General features: G+C 52.4%; 1 protein-coding gene across 1 annotated transcript; it reads left to right on the plus strand.

Annotated features, from left to right (window-relative positions):
- Nucleotides 1–10800: 10800 nt before the first annotated feature.
- LOC142007471 (olfactory receptor 52E2-like) lies at nucleotides 10801–11748 on the plus strand. The gene has a single exon (XM_074984128.1). The coding sequence runs from the start codon at nucleotides 10801–10803 to the stop codon at nucleotides 11746–11748; it is 948 nt and encodes a 315-aa protein (XP_074840229.1).
- The last annotated feature ends 1692 nt before the right edge of the window (nucleotides 11749–13440 follow it).

Consider the following 13440-nt stretch of genomic DNA (forward strand, 5'->3'; position numbering starts at 1 on the left):
ATTTAATATTTTCTGCTCCATGTGTACAATTTTAATGTTCTAAAAAAGCCCTCTCCAGTTGCCTGGAAAATTATTAACTCGGGTTGGAGACTAGGGTCACATAAGCATCTCACTGATGACACAGAAGAGCCGTGTCTACACGTGCACGCTACTTCGAAGTAGTGGCACTAACTTCGAAATAGAACCCGTCGCGGCTACACGCGTTAGGCGCTATTTCGAAGTTAACTTCGACGTTAGGCGGCGAGACGTCGAAGTCGCTAACCCCATGAGGGGATAGGAATAGCGCCCTACTTCGACGTTCAATGTCTAAGTAGGGACCGTGTAGTCGTTGCGCGTCCTGCAATATCGAAATTGCCGGGTCCTCCATGGCGGCCATCAGCTGAGGGGTTGAGAGACGCTCTCTCCAGCCCCTCAGCTCCATGATGGCAGCATGGAGCGGCCCCTTAAAGGTCTCCTCCCCCTCCTTTCCTGTGCAGGAAGCTGAGGGTTCGTGCAGGCGGCAGCCTACATATGTGGCCAGCCTGCACCTCCCTCAGCCCCCCACCCAGCTGCGATGGCTGCACGGCAGCCCCCGCAGTGCCCCCAGGGGACCCCCCCCAAGGGGAGCCAGGGCTCACAGCCCAGCCAGAAGGGCAGCCAGGCTGGCAAGTGGCAGCGGGGCCCCTCCTGGACGGAGGCCAAGCTGCGGGACCTGCTGGGGCTCTGGAGAGAGGAGGTGGTGCTCCAGGTAATGGGGAGCAAGAGGCGGAATGCGGATGCGTTCGCTTGGCTGGCCGATGGCCTGGCTGCCCGGGGTCACCCTGCCCGCACTCCTGATCACGTCAGGAGTAAGGTGAAGGAGCTGCGGCAGGGTTACTCCCGGGCCCGGGATGCAGCCGGCCGATCTGGGGCCGCCCCCGTCACTTCCCCTTTTACAGGGAGCTCAGGGACATCCTGGGCCCCCGGCACACCTCCTCCCCTCCGGCCACCCTTGACACCTCGGCCGACGAGCCCCAGCAGGCCCTGCAGCCGAAGTCTGCCGCGGAGGTAACCCCTGCACCCCGTGGGCCCTCCCCAGAGGCCACCCCCGGGACATCGCGGCAGGAGGAGGAGGAGGGGGGCTCCTCCTCTGCAGAATCCGGGCTGCAGATCCTCCTCCTGCCATCCCGGAGCAGCAGCAGGGCCTCCGCCCCCCGGGGATCTCCGGACCGTGGGAGCGGACCGACAGGTAGGTACCCCCCCTCTGGTGTACACCCCTGGGCTTGAGGGGCGGGGGTAATAGATATGTGTCCAGGGCCCCCCACATGCTCACATGGCCATGGCCCCAAGGACAGCAGGGCCATGGCCCTCACAGCACTGCATCAGCCCCTGCCCCCGCCCCACCCCGCACAACAGTGCCATGCCCCATCCCCAGGCCAGGGGGGAGCGGAACCTCGAGGGGCCCCTGGGAGGAGGGGGTGGGACACCCCGCAGCAGCAACATGTGATGGAGTGGGGGGAGTGCAAAAGTGAGACTCAGGCTACATATGAGCAACAAGAGCCGAATAGCTCCCAAGGGCAAAGGAGGATCCTGGGGCTACAGCTGGCAGGTGACACCTCTGCCTTGAACATAGAGGAGGGAGGAGCTGAGCTGGCTTGGAATTGCGGGGGAGGGCAGGGGCCACAGGTAGAGGCTAGGGGAAGGGAGAGCTGGAAGGCAGCCAGCCTGAGGAGGGGGAAAGCTGCATCCCAGAGGGGTCCCTCTTGGGGTCTTCTCCCCACGACGGGTTGGAAGGACTGTCTCTTCCAACAGCTGGTTCTGTCACTCCTGACAGAAAATGGGCATCTGTGGCCTAAGAAACCTCTCCTGCTCTCAGACCCTGCGGAGTGAAGTGAGAGTCGCTCCCACCAGGGGACGGGGTGCAGGGCAGGGGGACCCCTGAACCCCATCCATCACAGCAGTATCTCCTGGGGCGGGGGATGGAGAACCTGCAGCACAGGGCTGGGGGGACAAAGGCTACGGCTCGGGGCCCACACTAACGCCTGTCCCCATTCTTCTTCCCCCCATCCTCTCCTGTGTCCTGCACCTGCACCATAAGAAGGACCGGAAGAGAGCGCCGGCGAGACATCAGTCATCCCGGAGAGCCCTCCAGGACCCTCGCTCCAGGCCAGCCCCTCGGCCGAGGACCGACCGGCCCCACGGCGGGCTAGACGGTGGACCCTGCGCCAACACCAGCCGACGGCGACGGACCCCCAGTTGCTGGCCATCCACCGTCGGCAGCTGGAGGTCGCGGAGCAGCACCTGCAGCTGCAGGAGCGGGTGCTGGCCTGGCACCAGGAGGCATGGGGGGCCTACATGGAGACTTTTAACTGCTTGGTGGACTACCTGGCCCCCCATGCCGCTCCGGCTGCCGCATCGCCCACCCTGGTTGCTCCTGCAGCCCCACCACCAGCTGCTCCGCCCGTCGCCGGCCCGTCCGCCGTCGCCCCGCCACCCACCGCTGAGGGCCGGAGCGCCGAGGGACCCCTGGAGCCACCTGACACTCGCCGGCCATCCTACCTTCTGGTCCGGCCCGCCCCCAGCCAGCCCCGGATAAGTCTGCGACCGCGGCAGAGCTCCCGGCTTCCCACGCCCAGTGCCGGGCTATAGTGGCGAGGGGCCCGGGACGTGGGCCCCCCCTTTGTATATAGTTGGATCCTGTTATTTGTTGCCCCCCATTTGCCCCGTCCCCCCCATGTAAATAGTTCTCCCCTTTATCCTCCCTGGTTGTCTTTTTATTATTGAGGACACTTGTTTCTTTGTATTGTTTTATTTCTGTATATATTATTTTTTCCCACGTTTGTACATAGTTTGTTCTTGGTTCCTATATTTACAGTTAAAAAAAAAGGTTCGGAAACAAAAAGAAGTTTAAGTTCAGCCACAAGTGCGTGCTGTCATTTGTCCAGGAAAAGTAGGAGGGGGGTGCGGTGGGGTGCTCCATGGTGTGGGTGTTGGAGCAGGAGTGTGGTGGAGGAAGGGGCGGGCAGTGGGGGGCCTCCGCAGCGCAGCCCTGGAAAAAGGTGTCCCCCTTGCTCTCTACCAAATTGTGCAGGGCGCAGCAGGCACCCACAATCTGGGGGATGTTGTTGGGGCCCGCATCCAGGAGGGTCAGGAGACATCTCCAGCGTCCCTTCAGGTGGCCAAATGAGCGCTCCACCACCTGGCACGCACGGTTCAGGCGCTCGTTGAAGCGCTCCTGGCTAGCGGAGAGATGGCCCGTGTAGGGGTGCATGAGCCACAGCCGGAGGGGGTAGGCCGCATCTGCGATGACGCAGAAGGGCATGGTGGTGTCCCCCAGAGGGATCTCCCACTGGGGGATGTAGGTCCCTGCCTCCAGCCGGCGGTACAGGCCAGAGTTCCGGAAAACCCGGGCGTCGTGGGTGCTGCCAGGCCAGCCCACATAAATGTCCTGGAAACATCCCCGGCTGTCCACCAAGGCCTGGAGGACGACAGAATGGTAGCCCTTGCGATTCAGGTATCGTCCTCCATTGTGATGCGAGGCGCGGATGGGGATGTGAGTCCCATCCAGAGCCCCGAAGCAGTTGGGGAAGCCCAGGGTGGCAAATGCCGTGATGGTGGCATCTGGGTCCCCCAGCCTCACGAGCCTGTGCAGGAGCATGGCATTTATGGCACGCACAACCTGCAGAGAAAGCACAGGGGACAGCACCAATGAGGGGTGAGCAGGGTGTGCGTGGCCCTGCCCTGCCCTACCCTTCTGTGCCCGGGCCCCCCTACCCTTCCCTGCCCTCCTCTGCCCTCCCCCGCCCTGGCCTCCCCTCCCCTCCCCTGCCCTCCTCTGCCCGGGCCCCCCTCCCCTGCCCTGCCCTCCCCCCGTGGGTTCTGTTACCTCCATGAGGACAGCCCCGACGGTGGCCTTGCCGACACCAAACTGCTGCCCCACGGATCGGTAGCTGTCTGGAGTGGCCAGCTTCCAGACAGCGATGCCGACCTGTTTCTGCACTGTGAGGACACGCCACATGGTGGTGTCCTGGTGCCTGAGTGCGGGGGTGAGCCACTGGCACAGCTCCATAAATGTCTTCCGGCTCATCCTGAAGTTCCTGAGCCAGCGGTCGTCGTCCCACTCCCCAATCACCAGCCGCTCCCACCAGTTGGTGCTGGTGGGGTAGCTCCACATCCGCCGGCGTGTGAGGCGGGGGGGGGCGGGGTGCTGCAGGGTTAGGGGTTGAGCCCTGCTGCCCTTGGGGCAGCTCCTCCTCCGGTGTACCAAGGAGGTGCTCAGCTGCCTCCCGCATGGCACGGAGCAGGGCAAGCCCTGCTACTGCCGGGAGGGCTGGGTGGACCTCTGGCTGCGGCTGCGGCTGTTGCTGCTGCTGCTGCTGCTGCTGCTGAGGGTCCATGACTGCGGCACCCGGGGTCTGTGTGCCTATGGCTCCTCAGACCGCATGCTGTGCAGGCTGAGTGTGTCTGGGAGGGGCCCTTTAAGGGAGCGGCTAGCTGTTGCCCCGGAAGCGCTAGTCCACCCTGTGACCCTGTCTGCAGCTGTGCCTGGCATCCCTATTTCGATGTGTGCTACTTTGGCGTGTAGACGTTCCCTCGCTGCACCTATTTCGATGTTGGGCTGTGCAACGTCGAAGTTGAACATCGACGTTGCCGGCCGTGGAGGACATGTAGACGCTATTCATCGAAATAGCCTATTTCGATGTCGCTACTTCGAAATTAGCTACTTCGATGTAGCGTGCACGTGTAGACGTAGCCAAGGAAATCTATTGCCCATATTGTTGTTGAAGAGTGTTTTTTCTATGGTCCATTGTTAAGGTTTGAGTCTTTGAAGGCAATCAACACACAGCTGTCCAGCCTTAATGTGAGTTCCATCTGGGAGTTGTTATCTAGGACCAGAGGATGCGTGTAAAATATCAGTATATTACCAATAATTATTCAGTAACAGAGATGGTGTATGATCTATACATCATACTCATGCTTAGCAAATTGTGCCTCACAGAAGGATTATGAAGGAACTCAAATATGAAATCACAGAACTACTAACTGAGGATCGTAACCTACCATTTAAATCAACTTCTTCTGTACAACATGACTGGAGAAGAGCTAATGTGATGCCAATTTTTATAAATGGCTCCTGAGGTGGTTCTAGCAATTACAAGGCAGTAAACCTGGGATCAGTACTGGGCAAACTGGTTGCAATTATAATTAAGAACAAAAGTATCAGACACATAGATGAGCACTCTTTTTTGGAAGGCATTAACATCTTTTTGTAAACGTAAATCATGCCTCACCAATCTACTACAATTTTTCAAAGAGGCCAACAAGCTTGTGGATGAGAGGATTCAGTGGATATAGTATACTTAGATTTCCAGAAAACCTTTGAGAAGGTCCTTCACAACAGGCATTTAAGCCATCATCAGAAGCAAGGTCCCTGAAGGAGGCAAAATGTACTAATACTATACTCAGAAGTTGAGAACGTTATTTATGGCTTCTTCTTAGCTGTGTCTAAACTGCAGAGAACTATCAGCAAAAGATATGCAAGTTGTACACCACAATTTGTGTATCATTTGCCAACAGTTCTGTTGGGAAAGGCTTTCTCAACATTTAGGCCAAATGACAGGAAAAGCCCCTCTGATGAGAGACATCCTTTCTGCCTCGTGGCATGATGTATATAAGAGATGTTGACAGAACATAACTCCTTACTCCTGCTGAGAGGTCATAATGTGCAGAAAACAGGAATAAAAGCGAGAGAGCCTATGATCTTCTCCTGATGGGGCTTCTTTCTCTAGCTGGGGTAGATTCTTCTTTTGATCTCAGCTCTTATTATTCTCTGGCCATCCAGGTGCTGCTGGCAGCTGGTTGTCCAGACAGGCCAGCTTCGGGGAGTGATTCCATTTCACATCCATGTGCACTCACCCATTCCTCACTCACACAAAGAACAGCTTACTTCAGAAAGAAAGAAATGTCTTTTACGAAAGGAACTTCCAGGACTTATTACTGGACTTATGACATCCATAGACAATTTCTGACTCTCTTATAACACTTAATATAGACCCAGGAGCTACCACAAAACAAAGCCCACAAAACAAATCCCAACCATAGAGAACAAAGCTACTATTACAAAGCCTACAGGAAGTTAGAGCACTTAAAACCAGCAGCTCTGGGAGCTCAGAGAGCCCCCCCGCCCACTCCAACATTGACCAGCAGCCCAGCAATTATTTTTGCCTTGGGAGACAGCAAAACCAAATCAAATGTTAGTCCAGTGTCTAGCCTGCCTATAGGGCCCCCAGTGTTCCAAGGCAGCTTTTGGGGAGTTGGGAGGCCTGTGTCCCGAGGCATGTTCTCTCAGTGTGGCTGTTACTCAGTCTGTTCACCCGTGACCCCTGTGACTGTGGCGTGCTGCCGGGTTTCTGAGGGGGAGGAGAAGTGCCCTCCCAGAGTTCACACCTCACAGAAGTGGGGAGCTTACAAACTCCAGCTCCTTCAGAAAACCTTCGATTCACCTTTAGGGAACTTTGAAGCCTCAGAATCCGCATTCCAGCCTGTCCTCTGCATCCCTCTCAATGAACAGGCCCTTCCAGATCCAAAGTCCATGTCCATCCTAGTGTGATGAAGATCCATAGCTTACTTCAGGGAAGTCAGATTTCCTGGATTCTATCTGTCATCCTGCCACTCATTCTGTCTCACCTTTGCCACATCATGTCTCCTGTTCCTCAGTTTAACTATCTGTAATAAGGGGAAATGTTCATAGTGACTTTCCTTACCCAGGTGTTTTCAATATCCGTACATGAAAGGTGCTGCACAGTATGATGAGGATTACTGAGAAGAATTATTGACCTATGTCCCTTATCAGCAGCCCTGTGTGGCTGCAGAGAGTGCTCATTTCATAAGCACATAAAAGGCCATATTGGGTCAGACCAAAGGTCCATCTATCCCAGTGCTCTGTCTGCCAACAGTGCCCAAAGCGAGGTGTCCCAGCGGGAATGAAAAGAACAAGGAATCTTCAAGTGATCTATCCCATAACCCAGTCCCATGTTTTGACAGAGGCTAGGGACACCATCCTAGACAATCCTCGTAGCCATCAATGAACTTATGCTCCGTCACATTATCTACAGGTTGAAACTTTCTTATTCAGCAACATCTGTGTTAGAGCAGGACCATATATGTTACTGCACCTGGGAGTCCCAGCTGCCTGGAGCTGGTCTGGCTATTGGGCTGCTCCCACTGGTAGCCAGGAGCCCCATGGCAGCAGGGGACCCTGGAGGGAGCTGAACTGGGGTTGGGAACCACTCTGTGGGGATTCTGGTCAGGACAGGGAGCCCTGCCAGAATATCTGTGGGAGTTGGGGGGCTGTGCTGGGTCTGGGGATCCCTGCCAGCAGCCATGCTGTTCTGAGGAGTAAATAATTCTTGGTTATTGACTTTCTCCCGGGTCATGTTTCACCCCCCGTTATGTTTTCCAAACTGAAAAGTTATATCCACATTAATCTCTCTGCACATGACAGGTGTTCCAAAGCCCTAATCTTTTTTGTTGCCCTTTTCTGAACATTTTCTAGTTCCAAGATTTTTTTTTTGTACATGAGGCAACCACATCTGTTCGCAGTACGCAAGATATGGGGGTACCATGGACTTATCTAGAGACAATAGGATGGTCTCTGTCTTTCTCTCCACACCTTTCTCAGTGATTCCCAATGTTCTGTTTGTTTTCTGACTATCACTGTATGTTGTGTGCATGTTTTCAGAGAAATATCCACAATGATTCCAAGATCTCTCTATTGAGTTATAAGAGCTAATTTAATCCCCAATATTTTATAGGTATAGTTGGGACTACGTTACCCAATATGCTTTACTTTGCATTCACAAACAATCATTATTCTCCTGATATGCCTATCTTCAAACCATCCACATAATTTCTAGGGTGTCAGACCCAATGGAAAAATAAGCATGAACCTTAATTTTCTTCCTAATCACCTATATTTTTACACTAATACACAGAACAGCCAGTTCCTCACTGACTCATTCCGGAGCCCAAGAGTTCTCATCTCCCCTGAGGAAAGTCCTGTAATTACTGTTTGCTCCCAAAGCTGGATAAATACTCAGAAGTGCAGGCAGGTTTGTCTGCAGCCTGTTTGCATTCAGATGCTGCTACTCCCCTAAAGGCTGAGTGAACACCACCGGGACTGCACAAAGCTGTATTATAAATAGCCCAAGCAACTGTGTCAGCTCTCAGTGGTGGATGGTGCTGCAGATGCTGGGCTGAGAGAGGTGTGGGACACAGCTGCCTGAGGGGGATTCCCAGGGAAGACACATCCAGCTCAGAATTCACAGGTACCCATCTCTTGCTGGGACGCTCACCTTCTTGACAAACCCAGAGCAATGTGGGTACGATGAGGTGGAGATTATGCTTGTGACCCTTTTTGCTCTGCACAGCCAGGGTCCATTCTGCTCCTGAGCCTGTTCCAATATTACACGCCAAAATATCCTACTTTTCATCTCTCTAGTGGTCGGCAACTCCAAGGAAAGACCGCAGGAGACAACTGTGTTTGAATGCACAGGCACTGTCCCCTCCTCTTCTTGTGTTTCAGGGCACTGGCCGTTAGCTGGGGGACTGGTACCTGACTTGTAGCTACTGGAAAGCAGGGAGGAGCTAGAGCTCCTTGTTTGAACAATTTTTCATCATGGGCAAGACATCTTGTCTCCAAGCATCATTCGAGACATCGGCTTAACTGTTGTCTCAAATTAAATTAAAAAAAATAAAAAAGTCAGCCAGAAGCAGACACCCAGGGTGGGAAATGTCCTTTCAAATGCTTAAAGCTGGGCTAAGAGGTAAGTATCTGAAAAACAGCTCTTCTAATTGAAGATCTTGGATTGCTTTAATTACCAGCCCCACCTAAAATGGCCAGTCCATTTGTGAATCCCATCCACCTAAGCTCTTTCCAGCACTAACGTCTGTGCTAAGGAGTTCTGATAGACAGATACAGATTATGTATGTAAACAGTTTTCTTTTACCAGCGCTATACGGTCAGAATTTCAATAGAACTGAATGTTCCCTTGTTTTTGTGTCCTAAGACAGCAAGTATAAATACCAGGTCTTCTTTCTTTATCAATAGAGTTTTGAGGGCAGAAGGGACCATTAGATCATGCAGTCTGACCTCTTGTACAATACGGGACTTTACTCTTCCCTGAGTTATCCCTGAATTGAACCAAATGGCCAGTGTGTGACTATCACAAGGTCTTCACCAGTAGTTGCCATCAGAGAATCATAGAGCCCCTGAGTGAAGAGCAACAAATAGTGTCTGATATTCCAGGCCTTTCCAGAAACCAGGGTTTGTTATTTCTGTACCATCAAGGACAGGTGACTATCCAGCCTTCTTGTCATACTCACCCTTGAAAGACCCTCCACAGCCTGCTGAGGACTTTCTTCAATGCACCATCTCTTTTTACAGGCGGGAAGGTTTCCTTGTGACTGCACTGAAATCTACTCTGATGAAGTTTGTATCCCGCCTCTTGTCCTGTGCTTTTTGGCAAGATAAAACAACTTCCCCCAGCTATCTGACTGTGGCTGTCATGTTCTCCCTCAGTCTCCTCGTTTCCAAACTAAACCTCAGGGTTTTCCTGTATGGATTTTATTTCATTCCTCTGACCACCTTGGTCCTTCCTCCCCCCCCGCCCCCGGATCCTTTTCTGGCTCTCAAAAAACTTTATATATATATATATATATATATCTGTAAGTAGAACTGTACCCAATGCTCCAGCTGAAGCCTAACCGGCATTGAAGAAGAATCACCTTCTGTGACATGCACACTTCTGCTAATCTATTCCCAAATTGCTATTGCTTGTTCTGCAGCACCAAAAACATCCACACCCTTGAGAGATGTAGTTATATCAGTTGAACCCCAGAGCAGACAGAGTGAGTCCATCAACCCCGGCTAGCGCCTCTGGGGCAGGTGGGAAACCCACACGGAGTAGGGAGTGCCTGCCGTCGGTGGCAGTAGTATCTCACTGGCACACAACAGCAGCACTGCTGTAGCATTTCCATACAGACACACCCTCAGTCAGATCTGCTAGAAAAGCCCCTGGTCAGGACCTGCAGAGACGGGGAGTAGGAGAATCCATCAGGTCCCTTTGCAGTGTATTCCAGTGGCTAATTACCCCAGAACTCACTGTTGGGTTCCGACTTCCAGCTGGAATTTGTCTGCGTTGAGCTTTCAGCCCTCGGACCTTGCTCTGCTTTTCTTCTCTAGCTGAGAGACCCCGTTATTTCTATTTCAGTTAAATCAGCTTCTTTAATGTTCTCGCTTCCCAGCATTTTGTCCGGCTTTTAAACTGGTTGGTGGCTCTTTTCTAAACCATCTCCAGGTTTTCAACATCCTTTTGGAAACATGGCTCACAGTCCTGCATGCAGTCAGGATAAGATCATTTCTGACTTGAAGGTTTCACCTGGTATGAAGGCAACAATTTAGGGTAGGAATTCTAAAATTAGGAAGACTAGAATTAGCTATGTGCTTTCTCTTTTGTTTGATTTGGTAACTTGTTTATAGCTACCTGGTTTTTTTAGAACCCCTTAAATCCCTGGAATTATGAGGGTCAGTCATCCATCCTGTGTTACTCTGAATACTGATATATAATTTTTCAGTGTGTGAGGAGCAACCAATCTGCTTAATTCATAAGAACAACCTTTGTTAGTCATATAATGTCTCACATTAACATTGTCTCTCCATCCAGGTATTTGTACTGCAACTTTTACTCTAGAAACTGTGCACATACAGGAAATCAGGGGAACGTTCGGTACGTGTAGGAGACATCATTGTGCCTCGGAGACAGACAGCTAATTACCTATTCCATGTCAGATTCCAACACAACCTACTTTACTAACCCCTCCACCTTCATCCTGCTGGGCATTCCTGGTCTGGAGACGGCTCATTTCTGGATCTGCATCCCCTTCTGTGCTATGTATGTCATAGCCTTCCTAGGGAACTTCACCATCTTATACATTGTGCAGAGGGAGGCAAGTCTCCATGAGCCCATGTACTATTTCCTCTGCATGCTGGCCGCCATTGACCTGGTCCTGTGCACGGCCATCCTGCCAAAAGCTCTGTGCATCTTCTGGTTCAATTACAGGGAGATCCATTTCAGTGCTTGCCTCACCCAGATGTATTTCATTCATGGCTTCTTCATGATTGAGTCTGGGATCTTCGTGGCCATGGCTTTTGATCGCTACGTGGCCATCTGCGATCCCCTGAGACATTCCACTATCCTGAGAAGCCGCATTGTGGCCATGAGCTGTTTGGCCGTGGTGCTGCGTGGCAGCATAATCGTGTTGCCCTATATCCTGCTGGCACAGCGGAGACCTTACTGCAGAACCAATGTCGTTGCCAACACACATTGCGAGCACATGGCCGTGGTGAAGCTGGCCTGCGCCGACATCCGTGTCAGTAGTTACTATGCACTCTTTGTGGTGCTTGGTGTGACTGGTCTGGATGTGCTTTTTATCATCATGTCCTACACCCAGATATTAAGGACCATTTTAAGCCTCCCCACAAAGGATGCCCGGCACAGGACGTTTGGTACATGCGGTTCCCACCTCTGTGCCATCTTAGTCTTTTATGTCCCACGTCTCTTCTCCTTCCTCACACACCAGTTTGGCCAAAATGTGCCCCTGTATTTCCACGTTCTCATTTCCAACATGTACCTGGTGGTGCCCCCCATGTTAAACCCCATCATCTATGGGGTGAGCATCAGACAGATCCGGGGCAGGCTGCTTCGGCTTGTCCCTCTGAATGGGACATAATTTTTCCCCTGGCACTCTGGCTGAGCTTTGTGGGTAGCTCACAGGTGACATGGTTGTGGGCCCCCTTTCCTCAGTCACTGACTGGCCAAAGTGACAGTAAATCTTTTCCTGACCATACTGTCCCATGACAAACTCATTCACTCATAAGGTTGCCACATTTCCTGTTTCTGGTAACTGAAGATCCCAGGCTCAGCACCTTCTCTTACCCCAAGGCTCTGCCCTGCTGGAAATCTTCCCTCCGGGCCCCACCCACTTCTGCACCGATTCTCCCAGACCCCATCCCTGTCACTCTCTAGATCATCTCTACCTCCCCTCTTCCTCACAGCCCAGCTCCCACTGCTCTAGGGCTGGGATGGGAGCTGCCGCTGTCTGACAAGAGCGTGCAGTGAGAGCAGTGGGTTGCAGTGCTAGGCCAATGAGGAGTGGAGCGTGACACCAGGAAGCCATAGAAAAGTATATGAGGGTTGGGAGCAGGTTGGGAGACAGGTAGGACAGATCATGTAGCATATGCTTTGTGGGCCCTAATGCTCAGCTGCAAATTCATGAGGGAAGAGATCAGTGTGTGTCTTTTTTTGGCTTTCAGCTGCTTTCTGGTTTCCCTTGGCTGGGGCCTGTAACAGACAGGGGTCCCTGCCCAGGGTATGGGCAGGGAGTCTTTTGCCCTGAGCCGAGCCTCAGGGGCAGGGAAGGGATCAGCTTTCAGGCTCGGTTCATAATAGCTGAGAGAGCTGAAGGGATAAGCTTCTGTGCTACGCATGAAGGCAGGATGCTGGGCAAAGGCCAGAGTACTTTGGAATTTCCCAGGGAGGCTGTGTCTACACTAGCCCGAATCTTGGAAATGGCCATGCAAATTACTAATTTTACTGAGATTACTAATGAGGTGCTGAAATACATATTCAGTGCCTCATTAGCATGCTGCCGGCTGCAGCCTTTCGAAGTTGCTGCGCCTCACTGCCGCGAGGCTCATCCAAACGGGGCTCCTTTTCGAAAGGAACCTGAGAACTTTGAAATCCCCTTATTTCCATCTGCTGGTAGGAATAAGGGGATTTCGAAGTTGGCGGGGTCCTTTCGAAAAGGAGCCCCGTCTGGACGAGCCACGTGGCAGTGAGATGCGGCAACTTCAAAGAGCCTCAGCCGGCAGCATGCTAATGAGGCGCTGAATATGTACTTCAGCACCCCATTAGTAATCCTAGTGTAGACATAACCAGAGGGAGATATATGGCACAGCTTCCATTAGCTAGCTAGTTACACATGTACACAGCGCCTTGTCTGGAAGTACGGCTACAGGGGCTGAAGTAGAGCAGTGACACTGACTTCAACAAATGTCCTGCATGGCACGTTTGGTCACCACCCTGAGAATCTCTTTAGCTAGGCAAAGTGAGCCATGCAGTGGTTGAGTGATTTACCCCAGGCCCCAAACGAGATGGCAGCAGAGCTGAGAATGGACACCTGGCATCCTGACTCCACACCCCATTGCTCTGGCCACTTCCTGGAACTGCTCCCTTGATACCAACACATCACCAATCATCTATCCACTGAGAAATATGCATAAACACCATAATCATTCCTTTCTCATCACACCTTTCCCACTGACACCTGACAGGATGTATATTGTGTGATGCTGCACCCCAGGGTCTTAGTGGAAATCTTGTAACACATTAGAAAAGCTGCACTCTGCTGAATGTGCATGTT

This window comes from Carettochelys insculpta, chromosome 1 (genome assembly GCF_033958435.1).
Source record: "Carettochelys insculpta isolate YL-2023 chromosome 1, ASM3395843v1, whole genome shotgun sequence".
Lineage (NCBI taxonomy): Eukaryota > Metazoa > Chordata > Testudines > Carettochelyidae > Carettochelys > Carettochelys insculpta.